The 16,201-nt window shown below is 45.3% G+C and overlaps 1 protein-coding gene across 1 annotated transcript in view; it reads right to left on the reverse strand.

Annotated features, from left to right (window-relative positions):
• Positions 1-3,023: 3,023 nt before the first annotated feature.
• LOC109905924 (transcription factor COE1-A) overlaps positions 3,024-16,201 on the reverse strand; it is a 116,240-nt gene continuing 103,062 nt past the window's right edge. The window contains exons 12-15 of the mRNA XM_031791349.1: positions 15,325-15,505; positions 9,831-10,028; positions 9,414-9,485; positions 3,024-4,550 (exon numbers count right to left, since the gene is read on the reverse strand). Of these exons, the coding sequence (XP_031647209.1) occupies positions 9,415-9,485; positions 9,831-10,028; positions 15,325-15,505 (450 nt within the window). The 3' untranslated portion in view covers positions 3,024-4,550; position 9,414. The remainder of the gene's footprint in view (positions 4,551-9,413; positions 9,486-9,830; positions 10,029-15,324; positions 15,506-16,201) is intronic.

Here is a 16,201-nt window from a genome sequence, read left to right on the forward strand (position 1 = left end):
ATAATTATATGAATAATTAAGAAACACTGTACAAAACAGCCTTTATGTTTCCAATTAGAGGTTAGTTCATTTGAAACAGACACCAACTCCTCCTAGATCTGAACAGTATGGTGAAAGCATCACACCAACCCCTCCTAGATCGGAAAAGATGCCTAGCAACACACCTAGCAACAGGCATACTTCTGCTTAAACAGGTGTTTTCTAATTAAGTGATAATGCCCAAGAAGCCGGTGTTTGGAGGATATATTGGCATCGTGCATCGAGGGCATTATCACTATTATACAACGGGTTACTAACATATTCAAATGACTGACAGATTTTCATTACAAATGTTATTTTTATGAATTTATTCATACTATTTCATCCTTCTACAAAATAAAGTCCCGAAACAAATCTAGGGTTGCTACCCAAGCCAGCTGGTCGTTCGTTTTATTGGTTTGGTTGGCAGAGACGTGATCCAGTCGTTTAGTCTTTTTGTTCTGTATCTATGGACACGACCCAGTCGTTTAGTCTTTTTGTTCTGTATCTATGGAAGCGACCCAATCATTTAGTCTTTTTGTTCTGTATCTATGGACACGACCCCGTCGTTTAGTCTTTTTGTTCTGTATCTATGGAAGCGACCCAGTCATTTAGTCTTTTTGTTCTGTATCTATGGACACGACCCAGTCGTTTAGTCTTTTTGTTCTGTATCTATGGACGCGACCCAGTCGTTTAGTCTTTTTGTTCTGTATCTATGGACACGACCCAGTCGTTTAGTCTTTTTGTTCTGTATCTATGGACGTGACCCAGTCGTTAAGTCTTTTTGTTCTGTATCTATGGACGTGACCCAGTCGTTAAGTCTTTTTGTTCTGTATCTATGGACGCGACCCAGTCGTTAAGTCTTTTTGTTCTGTATCTATGGACGTGACCCAGTCGTTTAGTCTTTTTGTTCTGTATATATGGACGCGACACAGTCATTGGTTGTAAATATTCCATTCCATAGCCTACTACAGCTAACTTAGAGTCACATCAAACAGTGCAGACAGAGTAACAACAATAGCTGCATTTGTTTAAGCTGTTTTCCAGTGGCATCTATTTGGATACATCCATAACAGTGAGCTAACGAGGCCCGATTTCGCCTGGCATAGAAAATGTTCTCTCTCATTAGGACACTGTTGTTCAGAGGAGCTAGCAAACAACACAGCTAACACAATAACTTCAAACTGAAGCTGGGAAGACTGCAAACTAGCTGAACTTCGTTTCATTTAAACTTTTTGAATTGACATTTCTTTGAATATATCCATAAAAATGATACCAGCTGATTCATGATTTCGACTGGCTGAGAAACGCTGCCTGCCTCTCTCTCTCGTCCCGATTCCCCACCCCTACACTTTCTTTACTATCGGACAGTTGGAGATTGAATTTTGAATATTGAAACAATGTTGAAAATCTTGGAGAGACAGACAGCAAGGTTTATACAAATCTCCACTGCTGAAAACTAAATGTTACTCAAAAAGAAATGTGAGATAATGTCTAGATGCTTTTTATAGTGGAGATCAAGTGGATCACTTCCCTGCCTGGGCTGATGAGACAGTGGATTGCGCAGTCAGATGGAACAGAGTAAATAGGCATTTTAACGTCATAGATTTTGCCGGTGGTAACTTGTGACACTTAACCAATCAGCATTCAAGATTAGACCCACCTGCTGTATGAAGACTAAACTCTCAAGTCGAGAGAGTCCTATTTTCTGTCCGGCAACAACTTGAAGAAGCACAACGGACGTACTGTATATATTTCTCTGTCTATCAAAATACTACAAAAATTGTTTAGGAAACCCTTTGAAGCTTGATCAGTCAGCTGAGATAAGAAGAGAAGAGCAAAAGACAGGGAGAGAAGAAGAGGAGAAGAGGTAGAGCAAAAGACAGGAAGAGAATAAGAGAGGAGAAGAGGTAGAGGAAAAGACAGGGAGAGAAGAAGAGTTAGAGGAAAAGACCAGAAGAGAAGAGGTAGAGGAAAAGACAGGAAGAGAAGAAGAGAGGAGAAGAGGTAGAGGAAAAGACAGGAAGAGAATAAGAGAGGAGAAGAGGTAGAGGAAAAGACAGGAAGAGAAGAAGAGAGGAGAAGAGGTAGAGGAAAAGACAGGAAGAGAAGAAGAGAGGAGAAGAGGTAGAGGAAAAGACAGGAAGAGAAGAAGAGAGGAGAAGAGGTAGAGGAAAAGACAGGAAGAGAATAAGAGAGGAGAAGAGGTAGAGGAAAAGACAGGAAGAGAAGAAGAGAGGAGAAGAGGTAGAGGAAAAGACAGGAAGAGAAGAAGAGAGGAGAAGAGGTAGAGGAAAACAAACGGAGAGGAGAAGAGGAAAAGACAGGGAGAGGAAAAGAGGTAGAGGAAAATACAGGAAGAGAAGAATAGGTAGAGGAAAAGACAGGGAGAGAAGAAGAGGTAGAGGAAAAGACAGGGAGAGAAGAAGAGGTAGAGGAAAAGACAGGGAGAGAAGAAGAGGTAGAGGAAAAGACAGGGAGAGAAGAAGAGGTAGAGGAAAGACAGGGAGAGAAGAAGAGTTAGAGGAAAAGACAGGGAGAGAAGAATAGGTAGAGGAAAAGACAGGGAGAGAAGAAGAGGTAGAGGAAAAGACAGGGAGAGAAGAAGAGGTAGAGGAAAAGACAGGGAGAGAAGAAGAGGTAGAGGAAAAGACAGGGAGAGAAGAAGAGGTAGAGGAAAAGACAGGGAGAGAAGAAGAGGTAGAGGAAAAGACAGGGAGAGAAGAAGAGGTAGAGGAAAAGACCAGAAGAGAATAAGAGAGAGAGTAGAAGAGAGGAAAACGAAGAGAAGAAGAGAGATGGAGAAAAGGAATGCGAGGGAGAGGGAAAAGCGGTGGAGAGGGAGAGGAGGAACCAGTTGACTATGGTGAATAAAGTGCCTGACTCTGTGAATACTGTAAAGTTCAGCATGGATTGATGTTTAGATTAGAAAAGGACAGTTGGTGGAGATCCAAACTAACTGCTATCTGAATAAGATGCTGCTTTTGGACATAAAATGTAAAACATTTTAAAATCGGGAAAAACGAAACTTTTATTAACCTACAAATAATGAAAGAAATGACAACATTTTTGGATGGTAAATAACATGGCTAGACAACACAGCACAAAATAAACTATGTACAAAATAAAATGTAAATAAAATATGAGATCGCATTTACATAGTGGGTGACAAAACAGAACTCTGGGACACTTTGACACTGATAAACTAACACAGAAAAACCAGAATTAGGGTCAAGAAGCAATGCAAAATGTACACATCCAAAAGATAAATACATGACTTAAATGAGAACTTTATACAGAACTCCCCCTTTTGTCTCCAAATCCGTGCTTCTTGCTAAGTATAGAGTAGATGAGAGCTTGACAGTGAAACGACCATCTGTGTCGAGAGCTGCCTAAAAACATATTCATGTTTATATTATATTTAAAGTATAACTTCGGTAAAACAAAGCAAAATAAATCCAATCATGAACCCATCAATTTGATATTTATAAACACAAATATATTACATAAATAGTACTTCTAATCTGATATTTTATAAAAATGTGTTTTCTGCTTGAAATGAAAAGGGAATCGCACATCTCTGATTGCATTTCTTTGATAAGTAAGCAGCAAAAATATTCATCAACATTGTAGAAGTTCAGTTCTTTCAGCTCAGTCTGTTTTAAAACATTTAAAGGGGCATTCCGCAGTTGAATTAATAACAAACTATTGTCCCCACCAATGTTTCAGCAAAAAGTTGAGAGATGGAGATGTGTAACTACTCTCAAATCCATAGACAGGGCTATGGATGAAAGGACTGACCAGCCATGAGATGGAAATTCTAAGTTTAACCGTGTTTTGAGGCTATACATTGTTTACAGTTAGTAAATGTAAACTGATACGAGACAACTTTGTTCCAACCCCTGTTAACTCCCATCCAGTCATGTTGGAGCTATCTACTTACACAAACCCTCATAGCCAATCAGCTTCAGTGTTGTTTGTACGTGTTACAGTCTGTAAGAAGGCATACAATATATCAAACTTAAACATTATACCAATAAATACACAGAAAACATAAATAAATGCTTTTGTCATGAGGTCAGTCATATTGTCAATGAACTGTGGTGTGGACAGGGTCATGAGGTCATACATATTATCACTCAGTTGGGGTGTGGACAGGGTCATGAGGCATTATACAGTATTTTGTCAATTCCATTAAATCAAATTCTGTTCAATTCAGTTCTATTCATTTTAAATAACTTTATTATTTGACTCCAAGTTGTGTCTGAGAAGGTTCACAAATTCACCGGGAAAGGAAATTACATCAACATTTTTATTTTCGTCCTCTTCTTCATCCTTCTTCCTTCCAATGAGATTCCTTCTACAAAGGCCTGAGTTTAACAAGGCTTCCATTTTGAGTTCAGTATTCTATTCCGGTCCAGAGGGTAGGAGTGTGACACAGAGACACATCAGACATGTTCTCTTCCTGTCAACATTCCCAAATCCTCAACCTTCACAGATCTTCATGGATGGAACAATCATCCCGGGAATCACTGTTTGTGGGAAGAGAGGAAGGGGAGCGAGACAGAGAGGTATAGGGAGAGAGAGAGGAAGAGAGAGAGAGGTACAGAGAGAGAGAGAGAGAGAGAGGTAGAGAGAGAGAGGTAGAGAGGTAGAGAGAGAGAGGTAGAGAGAGCGAGGTAGAGCGAGAGAGAGGTAGAAAGGGAGAGAGAAAGGTAGAGAGCAAGGGAGAGAGAGAGGTAGAGAGAGAGGTAGAGAGGGAGAAAGCAAGGGAGAGAGGGAGAGAGAGAGGTAGAGAGAGAGGTAGAGAGAGAGAGAATTACAAAAATAAAGAGAGGGAAACAGAGAGGTCAGTCTGTGTTTCATCAGAACAGTCACATAACAGCAAATGTGTTCCAGCATCTGGTGTACAAAGAACTCTCTCTCTCGCCCTTTCTCGCCCCTTCAAAACCATAACATCTCTCTGTGTCTCAGCCAACATGGAACACACAGGCTGCAGTTGAAACAGCTCATTGTGTTTTCAGAATCTCTTCATGCTATTCTGTGGTCTAACCAGCTCTTCCAAGGCTGCGTCACATGGCCCCCAACTTAGAGAGAGAGAGAGAGAGAGAGAGAGAGAGAGAGAGAGAGAGAGAGAGAGAGAGAGAGAGAGAGAGAGGGAGAGAGGGAGAGAGGAAGAGAGGGAGAGAGAGAGGGGAAGAGAGAGGGAGAGAGAGAGAGGAAGAGAGAGGGAGAGAAGAAGAGAGGGAGAGGGGGAGAGAGAGAGGGGAAGAGAGAGGGAGAGAGAGAGAGGAAGAGAGAGAAAGAGTGGAGTGAGGAAGAGAGAGAAAGAGCGGAGTGAGGAAGAGAGGGAGAGAGAGAGGGGAAGAGAGAGGGAGAGAGAGGGAGAGAGAGAGGGAAGAGAGAGGGAGAGAGAGAGGGAAAGAGAGAGGGGAGAGAGGGAGAGGGGAAGAGAGAGGGAGAGAGAGAGGGGAAGAGAGAGGGAGAGAGGGAGAGAGAGAGGAGACAGAGAGAGAAAGAGTGGAGTGAGGAAGAGAGAGAAAGAGAGAGAGACAGAGAGAGAGAGAGAGAGAGAGAGAGAGAGAGAGAGGGAGAGAGAGAGAGAGACAGAGAGAGAGAGAGAGAGAGAGAGAGAGAGAGAGAGAGGGAGAGAGGAAGAGAGGAAGAGAGAGAGGGGAAGAGAGAGGGAGAGAGGAAGAGAGGGGAAGAGAGAGGGAGAGAGGAAGAGAGGGAGAGGGGGAGAGGAAGAGAGAGAAAGAGTGGAGTGAGGAAGAGAGAGAAAGAGCGGAGTGAGGAAGAGAGGGAGAGAGAGAGGGGAAGAGAGAGGGAGAGAGAGAGGGGAAGAGAGAGGGAGAGAGAGAGGGGAAGAGAGAGGGAGAGAGAGGGGAAGAGAGAGGGAGAGAGAGAGACAGAGAGAGAGAGAGAGAGAGAGAGAGAGAGAGAGAGAGGAAGAGAGAGGGAGAGAGAGAGAGAGAGAGAGAGAGAGAGGGGGGAAGAGAGAGGGAGAGAGAGAGGGGAAGAGAGAGGGAGAGAGGAAGAGAGGGAGATGGGGAGAGAGAGAGGGAAGAGAGAGGGAGAGAGAGAGAGAGAGGAAGAGAGAGAAAGAGCGGAGTGAGGAAGAGAGAGAAAGAGCGGAGTGAGGAAGAGAGGGAGAGAGAGAGGGGAAGAGAGAGGGAGAGAGATGGAGAGAGAGAGGGGGAAGAGAGAGGGAGAGAGAGAGGGAAGAGAGAGGGAGAGAGGGAGAGGGGAAGAGAGAGGGAGAGAGAGAGGGGAAGAGAGAGGGAGAGAGAGGGGGGTAGAGAGAGGGAGAGAGAGGGGAAGAGAGAGGGAGAGAGGGAGAGGGGAAGAGAGAGGGAGAGAGAAAGGGGAAGAGAGAGGGAGAGAGAGAGGGAGAGAGAGAGGGGAAGAGAGAGGGAGAGAGAGAGAGGAAGAGAGAGAAAGAGTGGAGTGAGGAAGAGAGAGAAAGAGCGGAGTGAGGAAGAGAGGAGAGAGAGAGGGGAAGAGAGAGGGAGAGAGAGGGAGAGAGAGAGGGGAAGAGAGAGGGAGAGAGAGAGGGAAAGAGAGAGGGAGAGAGGGAGAGGGGAAGAGAGAGGGAGAGAGAGAGGGGAAGAGAGAGGGAGAGAGGGAGAGAGAGAGAGACAGAGAGAGAAAGAGTGGAGTGAGGAAGAGAGAGAAAGAGAGAGAGACAGAGAGAGAGAGAGAGAGAGAGAGAGAGAGAGAGAGAGAGGGAGAGAGAGAGAGAGACAGAGAGAGAGAGAGAGAGAGAGAGAGAGAGAGAGAGAGAGAGAGAGAGAGAGAGAGAGAGAGAGAGAGAGGAAGAGAGAGGAGAGAGAGAGAGAGAGAGAGAGGGAGAGAGGAAGAGAGGAAGAGAGAGAGGGGAAGAGAGAGGGAGAGAGGAAGAGAGGGGAAGAGAGAGGGAGAGAGGAAGAGAGAGGGAGAGGGGGAGAGGAAGAGAGAGAAAGAGTGGAGTGAGAGAGAGAGAAAGAGCGGAGTGAGGAAGAGAGGGAGAGAGAGAGGGGAAGAGAGAGGGAGAGAGAGAGGGGAAGAGAGAGGGAGAGAGAGAGGGGAAGAGAGAGGGAGAGAGAGGGGAAGAGAGAGGGAGAGAGAGAGACAGAGAGAGAGAGAGAGAGAGAGAGAGAGAGAGAGGAAGAGAGAGGGAGAGAGAGAGAGAGAGAGAGAGAGGGGGGAAGAGAGAGGGAGAGAGAGAGGGAAGAGAGAGGGAGAGAGGAAGAGAGGGAGATGGGGAGAGAGAGAGGGAAGAGAGAGGGAGAGAGAGAGAGAGAGGAAGAGAGAGAAAGAGCGGAGTGAGGAAGAGAGAGAAAGAGCGGAGTGAGGAAGAGAGGGAGAGAGAGAGGGGAAGAGAGAGGGAGAGAGATGGAGAGAGAGAGGGGAAGAGAGAGGGAGAGAGAGAGGGGAAGAGAGAGGGAGAGAGGGAGAGGGAAGAGAGAGGGAGAGAGAGAGGGGAAGAGAGAGGAGAGAGAGGGGGGTAGAGAGAGGGAGAGAGAGGGGAAGAGAGAGGGAGAGAGGGAGAGGGGAAGAGAGAGGGAGAGAGAAAGGGGAAGAGAGAGGGAGAGAGAGAGGGAGAGAGAGAGGGGAAGAGAGAGGGAGAGAGAGAGGGGAAGAGAGAGGAAAAGAGGGTGTGGAAGAGAGGACGGGAGTGAGAGAGGAAGAGAAGGAGAGAAGAGCGGGAGAGAGAGAGAGAGAGAGAGAGAGAGAGAGAGAGAGAGAGAGAGAGGGTGAGGAAGAGAGGAATAGAGGGAGGGAGGGAGAGAGAGAGAGAGAGAGGAAGAGAGGAAGGGAGGAAGGAAAGAGAGAGAGAAAGAAAGAGAAGGAGAGAGGGGAAGAGATGGCAAGCGGAAGAGAAGAAGAGTAGCAGTCATATCCATCATCTCACTGTCAGTAATTCAGCACCTCTATCAACCTGTATGGACCTTACGGCAGTAGATAGATCTTACGGCAGTAGATAGACCTTACGGCAGACTAAAGCAGTAGATAGACCTTACGGCAGACTAAAGCAGTAGATAGACCTTATGGCAGTAGATAGACCTTACGGCAGTCTAAAGCAGTAGATATACCTTACTGCAGACTAAAGCAGTAGATAGACCTTACGGCAGTCTAAAGCAGTAGATAGACCTTACGGCAGACTAAAGCAGTAGATAGACCTTACGGTAGTCTAAAGCAGTAGATAGACCTTACGGCAGACTAAAGCAGTAGATAGACCTTACGGCAGTCTAAAGAAGTAGATAGACCTTACGGCAGACTAAAGCAGTAGATAGACCTTACGGCAGACTAAAGCAGTAGATAGACCTTACGGCAGACTAAAGCAGTAGATAGACCTTACGGCAGACTAAAGCAGTAGATAGACCTTACGGCAGACTAAAGCAGTAGATAGACCTTACGCAGACTAAAGCAGTAGATAGACCTTACGGCAGACTAAGCAGTAGATAGACCTTACGGCAGACTAAAGCAGTAGATAGACCTTACGGCAGACTAAAGCAGTAGATAGACCTTACGGCAGACTAAAGCAGTAGATAGACCTTACGGCAGACTAAAGGCAGTAGATAGACCTTACGGCAGACTAAAGCAGTAGATAGACCTTACGGCAGTCTAAGCAGTAGATATACCTTACTGCAGACTAAAGCAGTAGATAGACCTTACGGCAGTCTAAAGCAGTAGATAGACCTTACGGCAGACTAAAGCAGTAGATAGACCTTACGGTAGTCTAAAGCAGTAGATAGACCTTACGGCAGACTAAAGCAGTAGATAGACTTACGGCAGTCTAAAGAAGTAGATAGACCTTACGGCAGACTAAAGCAGTAGATAGACCTTACGGCAGACTAAAGCAGTAGATAGACCTTACGGCAGACTAAAGCAGTAGATAGACCTTACGGCAGACTAAAAGCAGTAGATAGACCTTACGGCAGACTAAAGCAGTAGATAGACCTTACGGCAGACTAAAGCAGTAGATAGACCTTACGGCAGACTAAAGCAGTAGATAGACCTTACGGCAGACTAAAGCAGTAGATAGACCTTATGGCAGACTAAAGCAGTGGTTCGCACATGTTTCACTGTTTCCCTGCTGTGACCAACCTAAAGGATTTAGAGGTTTTCTTATGACCCACAAAGTCAACGCAACAGGCCACTCTGAAGGGAAAAACTATTACACTATTTTCAGCTAGCTTAGTATTAGCCGCAACACCCCACTTGGTCCCTCTGATCATATGAGAAACAACTAGACTAGAAGAAGACAAATAAAGAGGAAGGGAAATCCTGTGGTTGGCATGATGGTTGGAGTGAAGCATATCATCTACAGAAGACCATGAAAGGGAGGAGAAGAGAAAGAGGGATGGGTGATTAAATGGAGTGAGAGAGAGAGACAGAGAGAGCTAACATACTTCAGGAGAAGGCCAGACCCTGAAGAGAGCTGGAGGAGGAGTACTTGCTAGAGTCCACAAAAGACTGATCTACTGGAGGGGAGGAAGAGAGGGAGACAAAAATAGAAATATGGGGGGGTCAAGATGGAAGAAGTAGAATAGGGGAAAGTAGGACAGGAGGGTAAAGAAAACAACAACATTGTTATAAAAGGGGATGGGGGTATGGAGAGCGGTATAGAGCTGGATTGACTCTAGCTAACTCACCAACAGACCATAGATTAATTACTGCCTCGCTAACATGATAACTAGCCAACAAGCTAAGCAGCCAACAAGCTAAGCAGCCAACAAGCTAAGCAGCCAACAAGCTAAGCAGCCAACAAGCTAAGCAGCCAACAAGCTAAGCAGCCAACAAGCTAAGCAGCCAACAAGCTAGCTCACCTTGCAGTCCGTTAGCAATAGCGTTGGCGCAGGTGAGTGGAGGGGAGGTCTGCGGCCGTACAACGGGGGCGAAGGCGCTCTTCTGTTTGACCGCAGCAGACACCATGTTGGCCGGAGAGAAGGAGAAGATGCCTGAAGAACTACTGCAGTTGGATGAAAGATTGGTGGTGGAGGCCATGGTGGGACTGGAGGGAACGACTGGAGGGGGAGGGGGGGAGGGCAGGAAAGAAATGAAGAAAGTGGAGGAGACAGGGTTAGAGAGAGGGACGAGAACAGAGGAGGGGGAGGCGAGAGGAACAGAAGGGGACTGGTCAACAGATGAAAACAGGAGGGATAACAGGACTCAGTTCAGCTGTTATAGATCTTACAGACACCAGGACTCCGTTCAGCTGTTATAGATCTTACAGACACCAGGACTCAGTTCAGCTGTTATAGATCTTACAGACACCAGGACTCAGTTCAGCTGTTATAGATCTTACAGACACCAGGACTCAGTTCAGCTGTTATAGATCTTACAGACACCAGGACTCAGTTCAGCTGTTATAGATCTTACAGACACCAGGACTCAGTTCAGCTGTTATAGATCTTACAGACACCAGGACTCCGTTCAGCTGTTATAGATCTTACAGACACCAGGACTCAGTTCAGCTGTTATAGATCTTACAGACACCAGGACTCAGTTCAGCTGTTATAGATCTTACAGACACCAGGACTCAGTTCAGCTGTTATAGATCTTACAGACACCAGGACTCAGTTCAGCTGTTATAGATCTTACAGACACCAGGACTCAGTTCAGCTGTTATAGATCTTACAGACACCAGGACTCAGTTCAGCTGTTATAGATCTTACAGACACCAGGACTCAGTTCAGCTGTTATAGATCTTACAGACACCAGGACTCAGTTCAGCTGTTATAGATCTTACAGACACCAGGACTCAGTTCAGCTGTTATAGATCTTACAGACACCAGGACTCCGTTCAGCTGTTATAGATCTTACAGACACCAGGACTCAGTTCAGCTGTTATAGATCTTACAGACACCAGGACTCCGTTCAGCTGTTATAGATCTTACAGACACCAGGACTCAGTTCAGCTGTTATAGATCTTACAGACACCAGGACTCAGTTCAGCTGTTATAGATCTTACAGACACCAGGACTCAGTTCAGCTGTTATAGATCTTACAGACACCAGGACTCAGTTCAGCTGTTATAGATCTTACAGACACCAGGACTCAGTTCAGCTGTTATAGATCTTACAGACACCAGGACTCAGTTCAGCTGTTATAGATCTTACAGACACCAGGACTCAGTTCAGCTGTTATAGATCTTACAGACACCAGGACTCAGTTCAGCTGTTATAGATCTTACAGACACCAGGACTCAGTTCAGCTGTTATAGATCTTACAGACACCAGGACTCAGTTCAGCTGTTATAGATCTTACAGACACCAGGACTCAGTTCAGCTGTTATAGATCTTACAGACACCAGGACTCAGTTCAGCTGTTATAGATCTTACAGACACCAGGACTCAGTTCAGCTGTTATAGATCTTACAGACACCAGGACTCAGTTCAGCTGTTATAGATCTTACAGACACCAGGACTCAGTTCAGCTGTTATAGATCTTACAGACACCAGGACTCAGTTCAGCTGTTATAGATCTTACAGACACCAGGACTCAGTTCAGCTGTTATAGATCTTACAGACACCAGGACTCAGTTCAGCTGTTATAGATCTTACAGACACCAGGACTCAGTTCAGCTGTTATAGATCTTACAGACACCAGGACTCAGTTCAGCTGTTATAGATCTTACAGACACCAGGACTCAGTTCAGCTGTTATAGATCTTACAGACACCAGGACTCAGTTCAGCTGTTATAGATCTTACAGACACCAGGACTCAGTTCAGCTGTTATAGATCTTACAGACACCAGGACTCAGTTCAGCTGTTATAGATCTTACAGACACCAGGACTCAGTTCAGCTGTTATAGATCTTACAGACACCAGGACTCAGTTCAGCTGTTATAGATCTTACAGACACCAGGACTCAGTTCAGCTGTTATAGATCTTACAGACACCAGGACTCAGTTCAGCTGTTATAGATCTTACAGACACCAGGACTCCGTTCAGCTGTTATAGATCTTACAGACACCAGGACTCAGTTCAGCTGTTATATATTTTACAGACAACAAATCAAATCACATATTTAACAAATGCTATTGCAGGTGTAGCGAAGTGCTTGTGTTCCTAGCTCCAACAGTGCAGTAGTATCTAACAGTGCAGTAGTATCTAACAGTGCAGTAGTATCTAACAGTGCAGTAGTATCTAACAGTGCAGTAGTATCTAAAACAATTCACAGCAATACACATACATCTAAAAGTAAAATAATGGAATTAAGAAATATATAAATAGTAGATTGAGCAATGAGTGCTATTGACTAAAATACAGTAGAATAGAATACAGTATATACCAATGAGATGAGTAAAGCAGTATGTAAACATTATTTAAACATGATTAAAGTGACTAGTGTTCCATTATTAAAGTGGCAAGTGATTCCAAGTCTATGTACAGTACCAGTCAAAAGTTTGGAACACCTACTCATTCAAGGGTTTTTCTTTATTTGTACTATTTTCTACATTGTAGAATAATAGTGAAGATTTCAACACTATGAAATAACACATGGAATCATGTAGTAACCAAAAAAGTGTTAAACAAATTAAAATATATGTTATATTTGAGATTCTTCAAAGTAGCCACCCTTTGCCTTGATGACAGCTTTACACACTCTTGGCCTTCTCTCAACCAGTTTCATGAGGTAGTCACCTGGAATGCATTTCAATAAACACGTGTGCCTTGTTAAAAGTTAATTTGTGGAATTTATTTCCTTGTTAATGTGTTTGAGCCAATCAGTTGTGTTATGACATGGTAGGGGTGGGTACAGAAGATAGCCCTATTTGTTAAAAGACCAAGTCCATTTATGGCAAGAACAGCTCAAATAAGCAAAGAGAAATGACAGTCCATCATTACTTTTACACTGTTTGTATTAGGCTATATTCCCAGTCACCTTGCCATGGTTAAATGCGGTGGTTTGCGCTTTCAGTTTTGCGCAAATGCTACCATCTATCCACGGTTTCTAGTTTGGGTAGGTTTTAATAGTCACAGTGGGTACAGCATCTCCTATACACTTCCTGATGAACTCAGTCATCATATCTGTGTATTTTTCAATGTTATTCTCAGAGGCTACCCGGAACTTATACCAGTCCGTGTGATCAAAACAATCTTGAAGCAAGGATTTTCATTTGTCAGACCAGCGTTGAATAGACCTTAGCACGAGTACATCCTGTTTGAGTTTCTGCCTTTAGGAAGGGAGGAGCAAAATGGAGTCATGATCAGATTTGCCGAAGAGAGGGCGGGGGTAGGGCCTTGTAGGTATTTTGAAAAGTTGAGTAGCAGTGGTCCAATGTTTTCCCAGCGCGAGTACTACAGTCAAAGTGTTGGTAGAACTTTGGTAGCATTTTCCTCAAATTTGCGAGGTGATGATTATATCATTTTTGTATAAAACATTAACCTGAGGTTGTAAGAATGTTCTTAGAACACATTTATTTTGTTATTTTAAAGGTTCCCAGAATGTTTCTTTAGGTTGTGGGAACATTGTGGGGATATGACAAGATATAGGTTTTCAAAACACTAAAACTGTCCAGTTGTGCTGACATTCAGATAATGTTTGTATCAGGGTGCAGAAAACATTCCTTTGATGTTGCAAGAATGTTGACAGAGCAGCCTTTGAGTTCTTTAAAGGTTCCCAGAACTTTTAATTAGGTTCTGGGAACATTGTGGATACATTACAAGAGATAGGTACCCAAAACACAAAATATGTTCGGTTACATTTTATAGCTCTGCCCGTCCTGACAAACCCCCACCACAAGCACGTAAAGTCATAAGGCCCGTCCCAAATGACAGCCTATATAGTGCACTCGTTTTGACCAGGGCACATAGGGCTCTGAACAAAAGTAGTGTAGTGTGTAGGGAATTAGTCACCTTTTGGGACGCAGCCATTAATCCATTTAAGGGGATCTAACAAATCAATTAATGACAATTGGAAGTACTAAGCCGGCCAGCAGGAAGGTATTGATCAAAAGTGTCTGTGTAGTGTGTGTGTGTGTCCGTGTGTGTCCGTGTGTGTGTGTGTGTGTGTGTGTGTGTGTGTGTGTGTGTGTGTGTGCCTGCATGCATGCATGTCTCCCTGTGTGTGTTTGATTGAAAGTGTCTGCTGTCATCGCTGGGCCGTTTGAGCATGTTCAAATTCGTGTTAACATCGAAGAGAATCAAAGAGCTGGAATTGAATTGCTTCTCCTGCAATTAGTTTATTGATTTAATTAAGCGTCTTTAATGTAGGGGGGAGGAGGAGAGAGAATGAGAACAGCCATTATACACAGCTGGGGGAGGAGGAGAGAGAATGAGAACAGCCATTATACACAGCTGGGGGAGGAGGAGAGAGAATGAGAACAGCCATTATACACAGCTGGGGGAGGAGGAGAGAGAATGAGAACAGCCATTATACACAGCTGGGGGAGGAGGAGAGAGAATGTGAACAGCCATTATAGACAGCTGGGGGAGGAGGAGAGAGAATGAGAACAGCCATTATACACAGCTGGGGGAGGAGGAGAGAGACTGAGGACAGCCATTGTACACAGCTGGGGGAGGAGGAGAGAGAATGAGAACAGCCATTATAGACAGCTGGGGGGAGGAGGAGAGAGACTGAGAACAGCCATTATAGACAAGCTGGGGGAGGAGGAGAGAGACTGAGGACAGCCATTATACACAGCTGGGGAGGAGGAGAGAGAATGAGAACAGCCATTATAGACAGCTGGGGGAGGAGGAGAGAGAATGAGAACAGCCATTATAGACAGCTGGGGGAGGAGGCGAGAGACTGAGAACAGCCAGTATAGACAGCTGGGGGAGGAGAGAGAATGAGAACAGCCAGTATAGACAGCTGGGGAGGAGAGAGAATGAGAACAGCCATTATAGACAGCTGGGGGAGGAGGAGAGCGACTGAGAACAGCCATTATAGACAGCTGGGGAGGAGGAAAGAGAATGAGAACAGCCATTATACACAGCTGGGGGAGGAGGAGAGAGACTGAGAACAGCCATTTTAGACAGTCTGTTCTAACACACCGATAAAAGGTGGTCTTAAAGAAACCGATGGTCTTTCACTGCCCCTCTCTTTTTCATTGTACTTTTCTCTCTTCTATACCTCTCTCTCTCTTTTGGCAATCTATCTTTCTTAAATCCATTGCTATATATTTCGAGAGGTACAGTATAGGCATTTACTGTAGGGCATGGGATGTAGGGCGCAGGGTATAATGTGGAGGGTTTTTGTGTTACTCACTAGCGTAGGATATAGTGTGGAGGGTTTTTATTGTGGCACTCAATGGTATAGGGTACATAGTGTGGAGGGTTTAGTGTGTAGTGTGGACAGTGTAGTGTGGTACTCACTAGCATAGGGTGAGTTGGTGGCTGACCCGTTGAGGAAGTTGGGTGAGGTTCCTAGCGTGGTCATGCCAGAGTTAGTGTAGCCGTTCATGCTAGTGGAAACAGAGCTGTAGCTGGTCTGCTGTGGAGTGGTGCTGGGGACATAACCCATGAGGAGATGCACTGCTGCTACTCCTACTGTAACCTAGAGGTAGAGAAGGAGAGGAGAGACATGGGGAGTCAGGGGAGAGAGGGGAGAGAGGGGAGGAGAGAGAGAGGGAGAGGAGGGGGGAGAGAGTGATACAGAGAGAAGGTGGGGTTAAGGGGGAAAGAGAGAGGAGAGAGAGAGGAGGTGGGGTTGGGGAGGAAAGAGAGGAGAGACAGAGAGGAGGTGGGATTGGGGGGTAAAGAGAGAGGAGAGAGAGAGGAGGTGGGGTTGGGGGGTAAAGAGAGAGGAGAGAGAGAGGAGGTGGGGTTGGGTGGGTAAAGAGAGAGGAGAGAGAGAGGAGGTGGGGTTGGGGGGTAAAGAGAGAGGAGAGAGAGAGGAGGTGGGGTTGGGGGGTAAAGAGAGAGGAGAGAGAGAGGAGGTGGGGTTGGGGGGTAAAGAGAGAGGAGAGAGAGAGGAGGTGGGGTTGGGGGGTAAAGAGAGAGGAGAGAGAGAGGAGGTTGGGTTGGGGGGGAAAGAGAGGAGAGACAGAGAGGGAGAGAGAGAGGGAGAGGAGGGGAAGAGAGTGATACAGAGAGAAGGTGGGGTTAAGGGGGAAAGAGAGAGGAGAGACAGAGAGGAGGTGGGGTTGGGAGGTAAAGAGAGAGGAGAGAGAGAGGAGGTGGGGTTGGGGGGTAAAGAGAGAGGAGAGAGAGAGAGGTGGGGTTGGGGGGTAAAGAGAGAGGAGAGAGAGAG

Source organism: Oncorhynchus kisutch, linkage group LG15 (genome assembly GCF_002021735.2).
Source record: "Oncorhynchus kisutch isolate 150728-3 linkage group LG15, Okis_V2, whole genome shotgun sequence".
NCBI classification, from domain to species: domain Eukaryota; kingdom Metazoa; phylum Chordata; class Actinopteri; order Salmoniformes; family Salmonidae; genus Oncorhynchus; species Oncorhynchus kisutch.